Source organism: Astyanax mexicanus, chromosome 7 (assembly GCF_023375975.1).
Source record: "Astyanax mexicanus isolate ESR-SI-001 chromosome 7, AstMex3_surface, whole genome shotgun sequence".
NCBI classification, from domain to species: Eukaryota; Metazoa; Chordata; class Actinopteri; order Characiformes; family Acestrorhamphidae; genus Astyanax; species Astyanax mexicanus.
This window is the reverse complement of record NC_064414.1, coordinates 33,814,501-33,834,321: the sequence shown is the minus strand read 5'-3', so window position 1 is coordinate 33,834,321 and position 19,821 is coordinate 33,814,501. Positions and strand designations below refer to the sequence as shown.

Genomic DNA, 19,821 nt, shown 5'->3' with positions numbered 1-19,821 from the left:
GAACACTCAGGGTTCCTCAGTGTTGCTCTGTTGGGCGGCATTAGCCGCTAACCGTGGCTAGCGCTAACGATTAGCCGCTAATGCTAATGCACCCAGCCTTAGTGAAAATCTGGAAATCTAAGCTTACTGTAAATAAACAAAAGCGCTTTACTCACCCAAATAAACAGTTTTCAGGAGAGACATCTGTGTAGATTAACATCCATTGCTCGTTTGATTTTAAAATAAAAGTTTTTTTTTTTAATTAAAATTTTTTTTTAAACTTAGCTAAGCTTTACAGGGCTCGCCACTGCTGAATTGTGCGCCTTATGTATGAAAGTAAACCAGAAAGTAGATGTTTATTAATAGCACACTTTATTATCTGGTGTGCCTTATAGTGAGAAAAATATGGTACATTTAAATAGTGATATTAAAGAAGCATTCCATATCATTTGTCATATAATATGTCACATAATTTGTATGTGTATTAAAGTTCATAATGCACTATATTGCCAAGAGTATCCACTCGCCTGCCTTGTATTTGGTGATGTAAGGCTTGAATGCAGCTGCTCAGTAGTGAAAACTCATTCTATGAAACATTTTTACACTCTACTGTTCTTGAGCTAATCTTAAGTCCACATGAAGTTTGTTAGTCTGCAGTGATTGATGACCTCTGCTCACTATGCAAATTAGTATTCACTTAGCCCCCTTTATGATTTTATGTTGACTGAGTGACTTGCTTTATTTCCCAAATTCATTCCTATAGAAGTGATTGGAACCCGAGTTCAATGATTTTGATTGGTCAGTGAATATAGTGTATATATTAATTGTCTGTATGATAGAGATGTTAAAGCTTGCACTGAAAACATAAGTTTAATAAAGTAAAACTTTAATACACTGACATGCTACATGACACAAACTAGTATCAAGTCCCATGACTTTTGCCATGCGCTATGGAAACTAACGAGAGTAGCTCAGTGCATCTAGTCACAATTATTACCACTCACTTGCACTGTCCACTGTAGGTGGTAATGCCTTATTCTATGACTTATTCCCTCTGTGCCTATCCATCTGGCTCTCACTATGAGGCTTAGCTAAAACTTGACAATTCACATCAGCTACCCATAAGCAAGCTGACTAGTGTGCATTCTTACTTGCAAGATAAACAGATAATACCTCACAACTTATACAGGTGTGTGTGTTCATGAGGAGATTTAAATACTGCTATCCCATGGCTTTTGACATGTCAGTGTGTATGTAATATTATTATTATACTACTTTTAAATCCAAGCAATTATTACTTTTTTATAGGTATTACAGACTTCCACTTCCTATAGAGGGGGCACCACTGGAAGAGGATTTCGATGCCTTTGTTAACATCCTCAGGGTGAGAATTTTGTTATTTAGATTCTACACTGTGAATATGACCAATATCACCCATCTTATTATGGATGTACATAACTGTTGAATCTGATTTATCTTCTTATTCTTTTTCTTCTAGTGTTTTCTTCATACTATTTTTCTGCTATGTATTTTTTGATATGCAGTTATACTGTACTTCTAGTCAATACATACCATTTGGGATATACTGATTTATTTTCATCCTTCCTTACTCCCATTCATACCCATTCATTTTCATCCACAGCCAAGGCCCAGAGTTTTATTTGATTGACAGTCACCAAACATGCTCTCCTTCAGGGCAGGTTCTTAACTTCTAATCTACAGCCATATTGGCCTACACTCATCTGTTTGTCATTTTTTATATCTTGTTCCACCCATTCAGCTGCACAGTATTTCTGATTTTCCTTCAGGATATGCACTTTTCTAGTTAAAAATACCCTTCAAAAAGGCACAGTGACAGAAAGTAAAAATATTACGTTTAAACTACAACCCCTCAATACACCAAAAATTAAATATAGCTTATATATTAGGCAGTTAACCACTGTTCAGTACGCTCTTCTTTCCTTGTTGTTTTGCCATAGCAACTTTGGTTTACCATTATTAAATGACATCCTGCAACAGTTAAATGAAAGGAAACGTTTAGAAAGCAAGGCGATTTTACACTGTGGTTCCTTTGATTACTTACATAAAACCCCATTTTTAGATCTCATTAAGGAGCTATATTAAGAGTGTGTGCCAGCTCCCCCACATCTAATGTTCTTTTTCATTCGGATAATTATCCATTTCAAGCGTTTCCACAACATTAGCCTGGATGGTTGTCAGCTAATCTGATAAATGGTGTTGCGTCACCCAGTGCTATATCAGTCTCTGGAAATGATAATAACACGGACATGGATGCTAAACATTAACTCAAGACTGCATGAGAAATTGAAGGCTAATGCTTTCAAAGAACATGGGTTGTCTGAACTGAGAAAGAGAACAATGTTCCTTCTGTTTTATATGGAAGATTTAAAAGCACTGTAGAAACTCCCTCTGATGAAGACTGAGATGTTTTAGATGTGATGGGTGAATTCTTAGTGATTTCCTGAATGTCCATTTGTTTCACACAAAACATCAAAAACACAGGATGCACCAATAACATATGAGAGGCAGACTACGTCACATAACACCACCAGCCGAGGCGTGGTGAGAGGCAGAATGCGTGTATTGGCCCTGTCTATGCTGAGACTAGAGCCCTTTAAATTATTTGTGATAAAGTTTCCAAATGAATTGCTTGAAGAAAAGCATTGATTTAAAGGGGGTGTAGAAGGATGCAAGAGTTACTTAGCTTCCAGTAAAAAAGAAAAAAAAATCTCCCTTCATATGTTGCTTTTACTTCTTTTTATCTCTTTGGCTTAAAGTCACTGTGAGAACGTCTGAGGTTTGATGATTTTGTTAGTATTTGATCACTGAAAATTTGTACAGAGATTTAATACCATGTATTTGAAAATAGGCCCAAAAATAACTGATCTTTTAGATATGGGAGGTATAAACTGTTTGGAGGTTTATATGTATACATAAATGTACAAGAACAGTAAAACTTTTTTTTTTTTAAGCAAACATACTGTGAATTGTACCTACAGTGTACCTCCAATACTGGTCCCACCTACATCCCATAAACACATGTTCATAGGAAATATTTATGATACTAATAAATAATAAAAACTTGTATTTAAAAAATGCATTATGCCCTCTTACCCCCCTGTAGGAAAGCCCTGGTCTGTCAGTGTTGCGAGATGACTCCAGGCCTTTGCCTGCACTGCTCTTCAGCTGCCAGGAGGGGGTGGGTCGGACCAACCTTGGCCTCATCCTGGGTGCATTAATCTTGCAACACCTGCAGAGGGCAGCACGTACATCCAAGTAAGAGTCCAGAGACATATTATTACTCATATGTAGACATAGATGTGTAATAAAGGACCGTTTTTAACATATGGATAGTTCATGATTTAATGGAAAAGTGCAAAATAGGAACATTTTTCTCTCTCTCAGAGAAGAAGACACAGAAGAGGACAGACATCAGCCAGAATTCCAAGTCATTCAGAATCTGATCAGCCATCTTCCCAAAGGTCAACAAGTCCTTGATGAGGTTAGATTATGGTACTATTTCTTTTTTAGCAACAGCCCCACCATTTTAAAGATTTAGCTTCAAGCTTGCCTAAAGCTACAGTACTGTACTCCACTGCCTGGGCCAAAAAAAAGGTCACACATTCTAATATTTAGTTGGGCCGCCTTTAGAATTGATTGCAAGACGCATTCACTGTGGCATTGTTTCTATAAGATTTCAGTCCAGTGTTGCATTGATTTCTCACCAAGATCTTGCAGCATTGATGATGGTAGAGTCTGACCACTGCACAAAGCCTTCTCCAGCACATCCCAAAGATTCTCAATGGGGTTAAGGTCTGGACGGTCGATGATGATCTCATGCTCCCTGAATCACTCTTTCACAATTCCAGCCCCATGAATCTTGACATTATCATCTTGGAATATGTCCGTGCCATCAGGGAAGAAAAAATCCATTGATGGAATAACCTGCTTTATATTCAGTATATTCAGGTAGTCAGCTGACCTTATTCTTTTAGCAAATACTGTTACTGAACCTAAACCTGATCAACTGCAGCAGCAACCCCACATCATTTAGTTAGTTAAATCCAGGTGGCGACATTTTTTTTGACCAGGCAGCGTATTTTACAGTAAATATACAGTATAGTGTTTAATCTTAAAACCATACAAATATAGAGCCATTGATAGTGCATATGTGTGGTTTAAACATATTGTCCTCAAGGTTGATATTTTCCATCTTTTCACCATAGGTTGACAGGGCTATAGAAATGTGTTCGGAAATGCACAACATCAAAGATGCTATATTTGAAAATAAGCGAAAAATGGATGGCATTTCGGAGGACTATCAGATTCAAGTGAGTATGTATCTCATAGCTTACGATTTCCAGTAATATAAGTTGAGTAGAAATAAATATAATAATGCTTTATATAAGAACCAGAGGTTACAGATGTTCCTTGACATCCAGTTTATTTTTATTTATTATTACTTTTTTATTGCTGTTCATTTATTGTTTTACAGGGAAGCAGCACAAAGGGTTATTTCCTCCAACGAACTTTGCAGAGTATTGAGCGTTATTTCTATCTGATAGTGTTTAACGCTTACCTTCATGATCAGGTACTGTAATATACATTGTGTCATGTCTTTTTCCATCCTTTTTTGCACCTTTTTTCTTTACCAACAGTTTCTCCCACACACTTTTTATTATGTTTCTTACACTATTACTGTCTCCTTTTCTGTTTTTACTCTTTAGTTTCCACAGCTGTTTGCCCAGAGTTTCAGTCGGTGGATGTGTGCAAATGCATGGATCTACAGGCTACTGGGTAGTATGGACTGCTCTGAGCTCTCAGCTCCAGCCAGCCTGGTCACTGATGGAAAAAGGATACTGGTGAGGCCCACAGTAAAGAGTTGGGCATAAGTTTTGTCTTTTTGGATTTTATTTAAAATGACCTAAAATCATTATTCATCATATTTAATAGGTTTCTAGTGAATATTTAGCCCCGGACCTGCTTGGTACAGCCAAGGAAATGAGAGTGGCCAACTTCAGGCGAGTTCTGAAGACAGCCGTGTATGGCATGGCACAGCCCAGCTCAGAGGTAGAACATGTTTTGCATTCAAATGTCTTTGCCCAGTGTTCCCATTCTTCTGTCGGGTAAGAAGCTATAAATATGCTGATTCCGTTTCAGGCTGTGTCCATGGTACTGTCTTACCTTACGGATGAGAAACGGAAGCACTCCAGCATACTGTGGATTAATCTTCAAGAGGAAATGGTCGTGGAAGGAAATGGGCAGATGTTCACTCCTCGAGAGCCAGTCTGTGTGGAGCAGCCAATCTCAGTGTGTGTGCATAACCAGGAATCACTTGAGGTCATTTTAGTTTATTTATATCTATACATATTATGTTATACTAATGATAGCAGCTTTAAAGCTGGATGTTTCTGAATTTCTGCATTCCATGTTTAAATATCTAATTAATAAAACTGACCTTGGAGATGACTCCATTGTGTTGTATGGGTGAGCATTATCCTGCTAAATCACTGCCTTTTTTTAAGGATGTGGCTTTTTTTTTAGTAAGGTTATGTTACTGTCCCACAGAAGCTGGAGCTGGCAGTGAAGGAAGACATTCTGAAGTGTGAGAAGTGGCTTGAAGTCACCACAGAGCAGGAGAAGCAGATGAGGATGCTGAAAAGCTGTCGCACTCTTCAGGAGCTCTTTGAACAGCAGCAGACCATCCACCCAGGTCTCACCTACCGTCGTGTTCCCCTCCATGACTGCTGTGCTCCAAATGAAGAGGTAAGTCTCTACTAGGTACTCTGCTAATTTATTCAAAGCATGTCATAGGTTTTTCATATAAATTAAATCTCCATGTTTTTTTTAGAGCAAAATAATTGATCAAAATGCGAAGTTGATGATGTTGACTTGCAATGGCCTCATAGGTATTTGACCAGCTTTTGGAAGCTATGAAGTCTACTCTGGCTGAGGACGCTGGCTCTGCTTTCATCTTCAACTGCAGTGATGGGAAAGATCGAACCACTACTGCAATGGTCATCAGCACACTGACATTGTGGCACTTCAATGTAGGTCATTCAGTCTCCAGTGAATTGTCTCTTATACTACATCCTTATTTGGTGAATTGTTACTTTCAAGATAAAATATTTATTTATATTTTTAATCTCCAGGGCTTTCCTGAATGTGGAGACGAGGAAATTGTAAGTGTCCCAGATGCAAAGTACACAAAGGGAGAGTTTGAGGTATGTTGATCATTTAGGTTATTATTATTTTAAAGGCACTTTTTAATATGTTAAATATGGTTGGTTCAGTATTGCAATTTTTGGAAGTATGGGAGTTTGGCAAGATAACAAACACTGACATGCCACATTTCATGGAGCAGAAAGTAGTCAGGAACTAGGGGGCTCCTGCATTGATTGTAGATTTAAATTGTCTGAGACACTTATCTGTTGTTTGTTCACATGGTCAATTCTAGCCAGACACCGCCAGTCAAATCTTTACCACATACTGTGCTTTCCACGCTGGTTGGACATTTCTTTTTTTTTTTAAATAATTTTATTTCTAATTTTTATCCCATTTTCTCCCAATTTACACTGTCAGTTACCCAACCTACTCATTAGACGCCCCCTATCACTAGCGATGCCCCAGCACCAGGAGGATAAAGACTAGCACATGCCTCTTCCGACACATGTGAAGTCAGCCACCACCTATTTTTGAACTGCTGCTAATGCAGCATTTCCGAGTAGCCAGCGCATTTCGAGGAAAGCGCAGCAACAGGGTTCCAATACATCAGCTCACAGACGCCTTGTGCTGTGTGACATCACCCTTTGCAGTGATGTGGGGAGAGAGCGCCATCTACCCACCCAGAGAGAGCAAGGCCTCATTGTGGCAGCACTAATTTCTTTTTATGACATGTACCCTGCACACATGTGACACTGTGAAACGAGGAATGTTAAATACCTGCACAACTTTGGAAATCGAATGCCCCATCCGTCTGGCACTCACTATCAAGTATCGCTTGCATTCGATAATTTACTTTGCCTTGTCGTGATCATGTTGGCCAGTGTTCGGCCTCACTCACACCCACAAGATAACACCTCACAATTTATACAGGTGTAGGCAATCCCAAACCATTCTCTTTTAGGTAACACTTCTCGATTAATTTTCAATACCGCTTTCCCATAAATTGTGGCATGTCAGTGTAATTTCCACAAATTATTTGCTGATAATTTAAGGTCCCATTTTATATACAGTGTATTTAACAAATAATCCTATCCACAATAACATTCCTAATAATATCGATTTGGGACAAAAATAAGGATGGTAGTCACATTATAATGTGGGTGAAAAGTCTTGTGTGTAGAGATGTGTTTGGAAACATGTATTAGCATTGTCTGTGTACGTTTAGGTGGTGATGCAGGTGGTCAGGTTGCTGCCTAATGGTTACCAAATGAAGCGAGAGGTTGACATGGCCCTTGACATTGTCAGTGAGACAATGACTCCCATGCATTACCACTTACGGGAGATCATTATATGCTCATATAAACAGGTGAGTTTGAGTATGTTGGTGGAGGACATGCTGTCAATGATAATGAGATTTTATTTTACTTATAAAAAATCCTGCGATAAAATGTATTGTCAATCATTATGTCGATTCATGATATTAATCATTACATAGCGAACATGGTTCCTACTGAAATTCTGCAAACCATACATAGCCTAATTTATTCATGCACATCATATGAAATGTTAGTAGACAGCATATGGGAAATCTAAACTGAGATCAGCAACACCTTGCTTGTTTATTCACCCATTGTTGCCTGATCTTCACAATCACATTCACACAAAATGTGAAAATAGGGGAACAGTTATCTGCAGTCTTGCATATAGCAATAAATAAATAATAAATAAATAAATTGGTTTCTTAAAGATACTGCAGAACTCTTTTATACAGAATTTAATTTGTTTATTATGCATAAATATTATGTATGTGTGTTTGGTTTGTGCAAAACATACCCAAACAGTTACATATGGCTCTGAAAAGCAGTTTTCTAGGTCAGAATGTCCAGAATGTCAATTTTCTGTAAATTGGAGTACTAAAATCTAAAAACCTTTTCAATAGAAATAATACATATTCAAGAACCAAGGTCAGCTTTGCTGTGCTGTGAGTCTTGTGTGTAATTCAAAAGGTAATATTGACAGTTTTTTCCTCTTGACATGTTTTCTTTCTTCTCAGATCAAATCAGCGAAATCAGACACTGAATCTCAGCAGTTACGGCTGAAGAGTCTACAGTACCTGGAGCGCTACATTTACCTCATCCTCTTCAATAGCTACCTCCACCTGGAGAAGAAAGACTCCTGGAGACGACCCTTCAGCTTGTGGATGCACCAGGTGAGATCAGGTGTAGCATTCCATGTTTTTAACATAAGTTTAACATAAATTTAACATAAGTTAACGATATGTTAAGGATGGTTGAGGATAATTCAGAGTAGTAGATGCTTCAAAGAACCTGTTAAATAGAAATGTACTAAATCCAAGTTACTACTCTGCAAGTAGGGACCTTAATATTTTCAGTATGGAAAAGTTTAGGAGGATAAGCTATTAGGACAGATACAGGAAAGTGAAACTCATATACTATATAGATTTATTACACACAGAGTGATCTCTTTCAAGCATTAATTGTTTTTATGTTGATGATTATGGCTAATTGCTAATAAAAACCCAAAACTCAGCATCTTAGAACATTAGAATAATATATAACTAAAATATATATTTTTTTATACAGAAATGTTGGCCTACTGAAAATGTGTATTTCCCATATACGCTCTCACCTGGTCACCTGGTCAATGCTCCTATTGCATGAATTACTGCATCAATGCTGTGTGGCATGAAGGCAAAAAACATTTCTGTATTAAAAATCATGTTTTTAATTGAGCTTATATAATATACAAATTTCAAGTTTCAAGCACTTACAAGTTTCCTTTTTTATTAGATGTAAACCATAATCATCTACATTAAAAGAAAAAAAAAAACACTTGAAACAGATCTTTCTGTGTGTAATGAATCTATATAATAAGTTTCACTATTTGAATTTTATACCTGAAAAAAAATAAAGCGGCAATATGATTAGGAATTCGCTGGTTTGAATCCCGTTCATGTAGCTTGCTGTCAGCTGCCGGAGGCCTGAGAGAGCACAATTGGCCTTGATCTCTCTGGGTGGGTAAATGGCGCTCTTTTCCCACATCACTCCAAAGGGTGATGTCGATCAGCACAAGGCGTCTGTGAGCTGATGTATCGGAAACTAGTCGCTGCACTTTCCTCCAAGTGCGCCGACTACTCTGCAGTGCCGCATCAGCAGCAGTTCAAACAGGGGTGGTGGTTGAGTACATATGTGTGTTGTGGCATCAGGGATATTCAGCTGAATAGCATCTGAATGGGTCGGACAGTTGGCCTAGCTAAATTGGGAGAAAATGAGGAAACAAATAAAAATAAATGTATAAAAAATATATATATTTGATATAATTAAAGCACATGAATGCCCTTACATTTTTATTTTTGTTTTCTTCGTTCAACAGGTGGCAGCAAAAGCTGGTATCTATGCCATCCTCAATCAGCTGGGTTTCCCTGAATTTGAAGCTCATAAGGACTCTCCACTGGCCAGTCTACGCCATCGCTGGCAAAAGCATGGTTCTCATTCGCTGCCTATCCGTGGAGACTTTATTTAATGGAATTGTAGCTTTTAACATACAACTATAGTGTGACACAGAAAGAGAACTGGGGCTGACTCACATTGTTGTGCTGTTTATATTATTCACAACTCATCAAACTGAATTTTTTAATTAAGTTCACTCAACTGCTTTGCTGTCTTTCTCTTTTCTTTTGCCAAACCAGTACAGGCTAAGATCTGTATCCTCTTATATATGCACTACACTGACTCTCACACATTCTTCCTGTCAGGTTCTTATTTCTCAGTTCCTGCATTAGATTTTGTTTATTGGTCACCTACTTCTCACAGACAACAGTACAACCATGTACAGCATTTCCCCACAACTGAGAAAGAACATCTGTATAGTATCTCACTAACTGCTAATGGAATTCAATGTAAATATAGTGGAGCTTTTTAAAATCCCTTTGAAAGATTATGGGGTTCTTTCCCAGACAGATACTAACCTATTTATAGACTATATTTTCCTTTCAATACAAAATCTTAATTGGTAATGCAGCGTAGTCCAAGACTGGGCTTAATCCCTGTCTGGGAAACAGCCCTTATATGTTTGCCCCTCTGAAGGTAACAGTAACACTAAGAAGTTATGCTTAGTTTTAATGATAATATTGAAAGGTGGATTTCTTATAGTTAATATTATTATATTATTGTGTGCATTTTTTTTCCTGTAGTTTTCATTGTGTGATGTTATTTCATTATTTTTGCATAAAATAAGCACAACTGTACAGTTTACATCTACCCAATGACACATATAAATACCAGATCTGCACCATTTTTTTCAATCAATAAAAATGCTAATAAAATTAATGTGTTACAAATGGTACAGCAAAACCATAAAACATATATATGAATACAATTATACTATTTGGCTGTGGCAAGAACTTTATTGACTTCACATTTGTGATATAGTGTACAGTAAAGCCAATACTTCAACTCTGCAATACTGTATTTATTTTCTCTATTGTATTATTATTTGTACAGTGCTTTATTCATTCTGATTCTCAAATCAATGATTTTTCCAGAATAATGCTCTAACACTACTGTTAACACTGCTTATACAGCACATACATACAATTTTATTCATTCCAAACAGAAGGAATTCAGTGCATTATATCAGCTGAGACAGACTCACACACATCTTCTCCTGTTGCTGCTATACTTTACAGTTAAAGTAGTTTTCTGCACATCATTGAATTGTCCCTGTGGAGAGCTGTCTCTTCTCCTGGAATTGTCCATTTGCGTCTCTTCTGATGAGCCGTTTTCTTTCTGTTCTGGATGGATACTCGTGTGGAGGTTTTCTCTCTGAAGAGGAAAATCAGAACACTTATAAAAAAGGCATTCTTTTCATGCTCTTGATATTATGATACTAAAGCATCATTACTGTTTTTCAGACCTTAAAAGACTATTATAAACTCTGAAACTGTCAGCTACATTGTCCATATTTTAGAATGCGTGTTGGATTTGGCATTTCTGTCTTAATCCTTGACAGATCAAAAAGTTCTAGGTTGTGATAGTGAGTTATTTATAAAAGCACTGGGGGTGTAACCATATGTGTATTATTAACAAACCATCACAGTATGAAGGTTATGGTCATTGAACAAAAAATTCAGTCCACAAGCCACCCAGATTCTAGAATATTCACAAGTCCCTGAAGGCATTAGTGACCTGAATCAGATGTGTGAGGGTAGGGGAGGAGCTAAACTCTGCAGGGTGGCAGATCTTTTGAGTAAGTGTAACTTCATTGATTCATTCATTCTTTTCCAGGAGTTGGAATAAGCACCCTTGCAGTAAGCTGTAGGCCCTTGGCTCTTTGTTTTTAGGGGGGGTGTCAAACAGTGACCACGCTTTTAATTTAAGCACGTTAGTGCTTAATTAATATACTACAGGCTGCCTCAAGGGGCACTATACAGCACTACATGGAACTGTCTGTTCAACCTAAGTGAAAAGAAACTTGGGTTAGTTTGGTGCAAAACGAATCGTGACTGTTCTGTAGAGTTACACCCATATTAAACACTAAAAATACTCAATATTCCCATGTTTTATATAACACATGCACAGGTCAATAGTCCTAAAAGGACAGAAAGTATTTATATCTAGTATTTGTTTAGGATACCGGATAATAAAGCATTTCATACTAAAAGTAGGCACATAAATGTGTGTAATTAATTAATGTAGAGAGATTTTTTTCAAGTAAGTTTGGACCATTTCTAATATTATACTGTTCTCACAGTACAAATAATGACTTTTTAATGTACATGTAACTATCGCAGTGCTAATTCCATGCACATTTTCATGACCATATGATTTTTTAAATATCAGTGCAGACATGGACAATAAAACCAAAAATCAACTAAAATTATAATCAAAATTGATTACAGTGGGCCTAAAATTAATCTAATAAAAATATTGGCACACAATGTTTAATAATAAAATGTGTGTCAAATCCTAAGAACTCCATTGTGTAGGGCAAAATTATTGAATTAACTCAAAATATAGATTTTCTCTGCTGATAAACGGAAACACAAAGATTTGAAGATAAAATTTTTATGACTTTTTCAAAACTTTCTGGGTATTTTTTTTTACTTATCCAGGCTTGGAAATTGCTATTTTTAAAGTCAGGTTTTTCATGATTAAATTATCTGTATTTCCTTAAGAATTTTAATGTAACAATAGACGTCATATTGAGGGATGACTAGTCATGCTACTACACCTGTAAAGGAGAGGCTCTCTGATGAGCTGCAGACAGTACTGCACAGGTATTGTAGAGAAGTTAACAGTGGTGACGAAGCTGATGGAAGAATTCATCTCTGTTTTAGTCTTTACTGCAGTGCTCATAAATGGAGCCTCCGCTTCCGCCCTGGCACTGACCACTATTGAGAACCTGAAAAAAGACATAAGATAAAGTCAGCAGCACAGTAGATTAGCTTTATTCTAGTTTATAGATTACAAGCAGAATTTTACTTACCCGTTATTAACAGTGCTTTTAGACTCCTGGGTGAATAAACTGAAATCTAAGTCAGCAGACACATCAACAGAAAGACCTCCATGAAAGAAAACCTGAGTTTGCAGTCCAGACTGCAGAATCACGCTCTGTTCAAGGCCAAGATGAAATTCAGATGATATTCAGATCAGTTCAATGATGGGTTATGGGGATATCGGAATAAGAATAAATTGGACAGGTCTATTAAAATGTCTAGATATTTAATGTTTTACCTGTTTCTGATTGATAAGTAGAATATTTCCAGAGAGAATGTTCATTGGTCCGTCGGGTGCTGTAAAATACTTGCTCATTAAGTCAGTATAACCCTGGAAAAAGGTGATTGGTTGAATCTGCACACCCAGAAACATGGCAGACATCCCTGCCATCAGATCTTCTTGCTCTGCTTCCTCTATTGGCTCAGATGCTAACAGTGAATCAATTCCACCCAGTTCTAAAGAAACCTGAGGACAGAAAAAACAAGTTAATGTATGTTCTGCACTTCTTGTGCAGAAAGTGGATAAAACAAAATGAACTGAATAATTTGCAAAAATGTAAATATATAATTTATCTCACTGGCATTATAAATGCTGAACATAAACACAACCCTTGATGATATACCTGCAGTGAATGTAAACTTCCCCCTCTGCTTTGGGTAGAGAAATGGCTGTTACTTTGTTTTAAAGCTCCAGTATCAGAAAAAAGAAATTCAAACTCATATGACGTAACTGTGTCCTTAGCCTCTGCAAAGAATTGAACACATAGCACAATTGATCACTATTCATTTTTGAGAAATCATACAAGATATTTATCATACAAAAACCTTCCAAGACATTCCAATGAGATAAAATGTGTGTGTAAATTAATTCATTCAAATTAATACCTGCCATCAGTCCAGCATATGATGAGGAACAACCAACTCGTCCAAGATGGAAATAATTATTCAGCTTTGAATCTTTCAAAACAGTTAGAATGACATCCCTAAGGGCAGAGATGAGGAAACAATGTTGAGTTCCATTCTTCATGTAGTTTAACATTCTTTATGACGTTCAAAACAGATTGATATACTAGTAAACTTTAAATAAATAAGAAGAACATGGAAACCAACGGTTATTTTATTAAAACATTTTAAGAAATAAGATGCCTTTTAAGATCTTTGCATAGTTGACAAATTCCTTAATATACTTTTTTTAAAGGCAGTACAGCCTAATAAATTCAGATTACCTGGCTGGGTGATTAGACTGCAACAAGCTCGTAACTTTGGCAGTAAGAAACTTGGAGATCTCAGGTTTTTCCTTTGCTATTCTCAGAAGAACTTCTTTGACGTCTGTGTAGAGTGGATCATGCATGAGCAGTATCTGAGCAGCAGCCACTCGCACAGCAGCAGAAAAGGACTTTTTATTTTGCTTAAAAATGTCCCTGACATGCTGTTTAACCTGATGAGAGAATATTCAACAAAAAACAATAGATACTCAATTTGATGTGGGAGGCAAGAGGGTAAAATAAATAATACATTGATAATAATTCACAAAAACTGGCAAAATGTTTAATCTTGTAAAATGTCTGTTACATCTCTATAGGAATGATATTGCCGTTATCAACAATAATGTCTGGTTATTGCAATACTTAATGGTGTGTGTCTGCTCTGATTATGTTAATGCACAATACTTAAAACAGTACAGTACCTCCTCTGTTATGTATTGAGTTGGAAGGTCCTGCAAGGCTGAGAGTACAATGATTGACACTGGTTTGGACTGATCAATATACTGGAGAAGGACAGGGACTATCTCTGGAATTAAGGCACTTTTTAGGGCCAGCAGGTGTGACTTTATTTCTGCTTCATCTTTGGATGAACCTAAACCTTTAAGAATGAGTGTCAGAGCATCCTCCACTTCCTAGAAAGAACACAATACAGAAAAAGAACAGAAAGTATTTAAAGATCAGTCAAATCAAGTTGGGTCTATTTTAGTTTAGATTAGTTTAGGTCCATTTGTACAAAAAAAAAAAACATAAGCAAAAAGAACAAAAAAATTGGCTTATATAAAGCATTCATCTACACAAGATTACAATTTTACAATATTCTATAGAAAACTAAAGACATACCCTTAAAAAGACACTGAATAACATAAACTGTGAATTTGGTAAAGAAAAAAACTTTTCTGAATCAAGTATTTGAGATGTTATTTCAGAAACATTATTAATAAGAAGACCAGCCACTGACTCCAGTATGATTGGAATTTCTGGTGATGCTAATCATGGCCCCTATTCCAAATATTTAAAACTACGTTTCTTGGTCAATTCCTCTATTATTAGATTGGAATCTTAAATGTTTTAAAAATACATAAAAAAATTCTAATATAAAAGGAAAAATAGAAACATTGCTTTTCAGACATTTTACCTGTAGGAGGCACATGTTTGCAGAACACATTTTTCTTATCACTGTTCCCAGAACAATGCGAGTGATTTCCCTAGTCTGGCGCTTTGTTGATGTGTGAGAAAGAATTTTCTGCAACATAGACAACATTAAAAATAATATATATATATATACATATATATATATATATATATATATATATATATATATATATATATATATATATATATATATATATAAATGCTCATTACAATTTAATTATAAATGTGTCTTCATCTCTCACTTACATTGACGACACTGATCAGATGTTGGGATGGCTGAGCAGAGAATGCACAGGCGTAGAGGAATTTTTCCAGCAGTGGGGCTTTCTTAGGGTCTGCAACGTCTATATATGAGATGACTGCGTCCAGCGCAGCAGGTGTAGACGCAGCTGCAGCAGCATCTATTAGGACAGACCTAAAACAGCAGCAGTGGGGAAAAAAACAGGAAAAAAGTAACAGTCTCATCAACTGTAAGAACACAAAACTACACAGCACAAAAGTTCAACTCTTACACTTACACTAATGTGCTGTCAGACTTTTTCAGAATGTCTTTGATTTCATTCATCTTCATGCTGCGCAGGGATTGTGAGAGCTGGAGGAACACCTCTGTGGTTCTTGATTGTGACTTCTTCATTTCATTTGCTTTCAAATGATCAAGAAGTTTAGAAATCTGAAAGAGTTTCAAAAGAATGAAATGTCATTAAGCATATTTCACAAACACACTGCACATTTCAATAGATAACACTCATTTTAACAATCTTTTCCTTTTAAAATTAAACCTATTTTTCAAATCTATTATATCAGGTTTGATATTTATAAAACATTATGCCATATTTCCCTGACATGCCACATGTCATGGGACAGGAACTATTACTAAAGACTACTAAAGAACCTTGAGTTGCTTGTCCGTTCCTATGGTCCATTCTAGCCAGATAAAGCCAGTCTTTATCAATACCACCCACTGCACTGTCCACTGTGAGTGGTAATGCCTTTTGTGATATGATACAGTGGATGTCCCATCTATCTTGCACCCAGAATCAGGCCTCTCTTGAACTCTGATATTTCACATCGCTTTGTTACCAGCATGCTGGCCAGGGTTTAACCTTACTTACAAAATAACATCTTACAACATATATACAGGTGTGGCCATTTCCATGCTGTCCCCCAAGGTAACACTTCTTGATCAATTTACATACTGCTATCCCATGACATTTGGCCATGTCAGTGTAGAACACCATTTGTATTTTTGTTTCTTTATTGAGGTTTTGAGTCTTTCATCATCTGAAAAATGTAAAGCTCCTTTAAAAGCATCATTAAGAAGAACACAGTAATATATATGAAGTTGTAAATTAATTGAAACCTATTTATTGGAGGCAAAATATATAATTTCACATAAAGGCAACTTACTGGGTATCCACTGAGAGCAGACTGTCTGACAGCAGGTAAGGCATGAATTGTATGATTCACATGGCTCCCCTTGAATGAAGCGAGTACCTCCTGGAGCTCTCCCTGGGCCTCCTCATTAGCACCAGATTTTGTTGATAATAACCGCAGGAGCTGCCTAAAATCAGGAGCACACATCATGCATTTCAGTCTAAACAAAACTGTTATATACTCAATCATGATACTGGTTTCTTAAACCATTCATACTCATATTATAAGCTGTGTAAGTGAAATATGCTAAACATAGATAATTTGGTACCACTTTAAAATAAGACTACCTTTATAAAGGGTTTATAAATGGTTTACAGTTAGTTTATTAATGATTACTAATTAGGTTGTAAATGCCTTAAAAATCATTAATAATCAGTTATAACACATATGTAGAAAGGGTAACAATATAAATAAATGGCTATGGGTTCACTATTTGGCAAACAACAGGTCATTGTTGCCTTTTCTACAAATGTGTTATAACTGATTATTAATGATTTTTAAGGCATTTATAACCTAATATGTAACCATTAATAAACTAATTGTAAACCATTTATAAACCCTTTATAAAGGTAGTCTTATTTTAAAGTGGTACTGTTTTTTTGGTTCATGAACCTACATGAACTTCATATGTGGGGTCTCAGGCCCACATAAAAACTAAATCACCAGGTGGTCTACAGTCTACCTTGAAGAAACATGGATTCCAACTGTAGATTGTTCTTCCAAAACCACTGAACGGAATTCCTGTGATGTTACTGATTTTATATGGTTATCGTCCATGATGAAAACTGCTTCAGACCAGCCAGGTGAGCTCACTCCCAAAATCTGTAACCACAAGGCATGAGGTAGGCTTAACTTTTAGTAGATTTTATTACAAAAAAAACCCATATAAGTTTATTATCAGCCTTATAATGGTGTTTTTTAATGTATACAATTACATTTTAAATCAACTAATCAACAATAACTACTAAACATGCAGTGTTTATACCTGGGCAGAGGACATCACGTCGTCGGTTATGCTGTTTTCACAATTCTTATAGTTCTTTACTTTTATGATATCATCCTTCAAGGTGTGATATAAAACCTGGCATCGGCCTGTTGCATCATCCTAAAATATAATGAGGTGTATAAGAAAAGTATAGTACAGTTTATGCACTGCAATGTAAAATGAGTAACAGGAACCTTACAACAGTCAATACCTGAGAATAAGGAAAAAGAATAAATAAAATTCAACTTACTTCAGTGATGAGCCCATATGTAGATTGGATTTGAAGCAGTGACACTAGTCCTTTCTTGAAATTCAGACTGGCTGTGTTGTCCTCAGTAGTGTCAAAAACTCCTTGAATCTAAAATTATCCCAAATGTGTTACTAAATATTTTCATTTTTAACTAATAATCAAGCAATAATATGGCATTTCTTAAACGTTCAATTGAATATCACTCATGTTTTTTCATTTTTAAATTTTGTTGTAATGTTACAATGGAAGTTGTTCTTTAAATTGAGTCAAAATTTCATATTAGATGGACCAGTAGAAATGCTTCAAAATGTCTTTTTTACACAAGTTTAGATTTCTTCCAGATTCCTAAAACTGCCATTTGGTCATATAAGGTTTTTGCATAATAATTAGATACTTCAAAAATACATTATTTTTTTTTTTACAAATAGCAACAATATATATTAAGCTTAATAGTCTTTCATAAGAAGTAAATGCTATCAAAAGCTGATAAACCAAAGAATTGTTACTTTATAAAATAAAGACAATATGTACATGACAATGTATACCCTTTATGTTAAGGTAGAACAATTTTATCCAGCTGAAAATACTGAATTTGCAAAACAGTTTACCCCCAAAATGGCAATATGACTCCCTCATGTATACTATGTATGTTTAACAAGCTTTCTTTAAATTAATAATATTAGTGTTTTGCTGAATGACTGATTTAAATCATATATCTGTGGATTTGGATGTAATTACTATGACATAATAGTATATACTTTTTTTAAAACATAAATAAGTGTACCTTTCCTGAATTCATATGCACAATAACTGCTTCCTTGTAGTCAAGGCCCCCATCTAGCTCCTCCACAGCTAAGGGTTTGGTGGTGGCATCACTTGAATCTGTAGTAAATTTTAGATCTTTAATCTGTAAGAGAAGAGGTTCAGATATAAGACTATACAGATCAGCACAAAATGTATTTAGGTACATTTATGGAAGCATGTGTTGTAGATGTTTAACTCATTTGAATACACATAAATATAGCATAAATACTAAGATGGTATGCAACAATAAAATACATGTTTTAGTCTCAATTGAGATCTTCTCTAAAACCTACTTTTACGTGGAGAAGCTGTTCTTCCTGGTCCTGAGGGTTCCTCCATAGTGAGTGGATCTGAATAACTGCCTCTAGAGAGGTCGTGGTGACGTCTCCAAGATCCACAGATATGGGAGCCAATGTCATGGACGTGCTGTACTCATACTCATACAGGACCCCAGCATCAAAATGGAGGACATTACTAAAGGCTACTGAAATAGCAAAAGAGTTATATATTAGAAATGTCCCTCATACAATAATTATGCACTCTTTCAGGCAGAAATCCAAGCATTACAATCAGATATAGCAGACATAGCATGTGGTTGGAAATAGAATCAAGTTACAGAACAATTTGAATGATAAAATAGTTCATTTTAAAATATCTAAGATCAAATCATACATAAATGTATTCATTTTTACGTCCAAAGTCTATTGAACATTCAAGGGCAGTTTTTCAAACAGGGATTAAGCCTAGTCTTGGACTACACAGCATTTTAAAAGGAGATTTTCCACTGAACGGCGACTATTGATGACTAAGCATAGTACCTGTCTGGGAAACTGACTCTTCTGCTCAGAGAACAAACGGTATCTAGTCAATAGTTCCGCTCTGTATTTAGTAAAATAACTTATTTTAGTGTTATACCGAACTCTTTTTTAAAGCGTACACTTTGAGCTTTTGTATAACCTAAAAAAGACCCTGCACTGCATTCGATCACAACCGCCTCCAATTTTCCCATTAAAGAAATTCAACTAAACTAAACAACATTTTCTAGACAATGTATAAATAAATGTGGAATATCTGAGGTAAATAATAATTGAAAAATGAATTAAATGAAATCTCATTACCCTTCACACCGTCCCTAAATCCAGCAAGTAAAAGTAGACAAAAAGTCAAACAAGTTGTGGGCTTCATGTTCCTCTGCTGGACTTCCAGACCACACTGGCAGTATTACTAAGTCAATTTGACCAAGTCGAAG

The 19,821-nt window shown here is 36.0% G+C and overlaps 2 protein-coding genes across 5 annotated transcripts in view; one reads left to right on the top strand and one right to left on the bottom strand.

Moving 5' to 3' along the window:
* The window catches only part of pald1b (phosphatase domain containing paladin 1b), a 21,050-nt gene extending 10,410 nt beyond the window's left edge, over positions 1-10,640 (top strand). For 2 of the 3 annotated variants that reach the window (XM_049481289.1, XM_007249510.4), the window contains exons 7-20: positions 1,288-1,363; positions 3,125-3,276; positions 3,406-3,502; positions 4,227-4,331; positions 4,496-4,591; positions 4,728-4,862; positions 4,954-5,070; positions 5,161-5,340; positions 5,569-5,766; positions 5,910-6,050; positions 6,153-6,224; positions 7,391-7,531; positions 8,219-8,374; positions 9,559-10,640. In XM_049481289.1, coding sequence (XP_049337246.1) covers positions 1,288-1,363; positions 3,125-3,276; positions 3,406-3,502; positions 4,227-4,331; positions 4,496-4,591; positions 4,728-4,862; positions 4,954-5,070; positions 5,161-5,340; positions 5,569-5,766; positions 5,910-6,050; positions 6,153-6,224; positions 7,391-7,531; positions 8,219-8,374; positions 9,559-9,708 — 1,816 coding nt within the window. In that variant the 3' untranslated portion in view covers positions 9,709-10,640. The remainder of the gene's footprint in view (positions 1-1,287; positions 1,364-3,124; positions 3,277-3,405; positions 3,503-4,226; positions 4,332-4,495; positions 4,592-4,727; positions 4,863-4,953; positions 5,071-5,160; positions 5,341-5,568; positions 5,767-5,909; positions 6,051-6,152; positions 6,225-7,390; positions 7,532-8,218; positions 8,375-9,558) is intronic. The other variant, XM_049481288.1, reaches the window with a different exon arrangement.
* On the bottom strand, positions 10,572-19,821 carry LOC103026313 (microsomal triglyceride transfer protein large subunit). Of its 2 annotated transcripts, none has more exons than XM_007249512.4 (18): positions 19,691-19,821; positions 18,866-19,056; positions 18,553-18,675; positions 17,769-17,876; positions 17,519-17,638; positions 17,216-17,355; positions 16,507-16,660; positions 15,618-15,769; positions 15,346-15,514; positions 15,083-15,190; positions 14,370-14,579; positions 13,909-14,120; positions 13,568-13,665; positions 13,306-13,427; positions 12,921-13,148; positions 12,673-12,797; positions 12,418-12,588; positions 10,572-11,009 (listed from the first exon to the last, which is right to left on the bottom strand). In XM_007249512.4, exons 1-18 carry the CDS (start codon positions 19,755-19,757, stop codon positions 10,874-10,876), a joined length of 2,634 nt encoding a protein of 877 aa, XP_007249574.2. In that variant the 5' UTR covers positions 19,758-19,821; the 3' UTR covers positions 10,572-10,873. The 2 variants fall into 2 exon arrangements, with proteins under 2 accessions (XP_007249574.2, XP_007249575.2); XM_007249513.4 differs by having other exon boundaries at positions 18,866-19,053.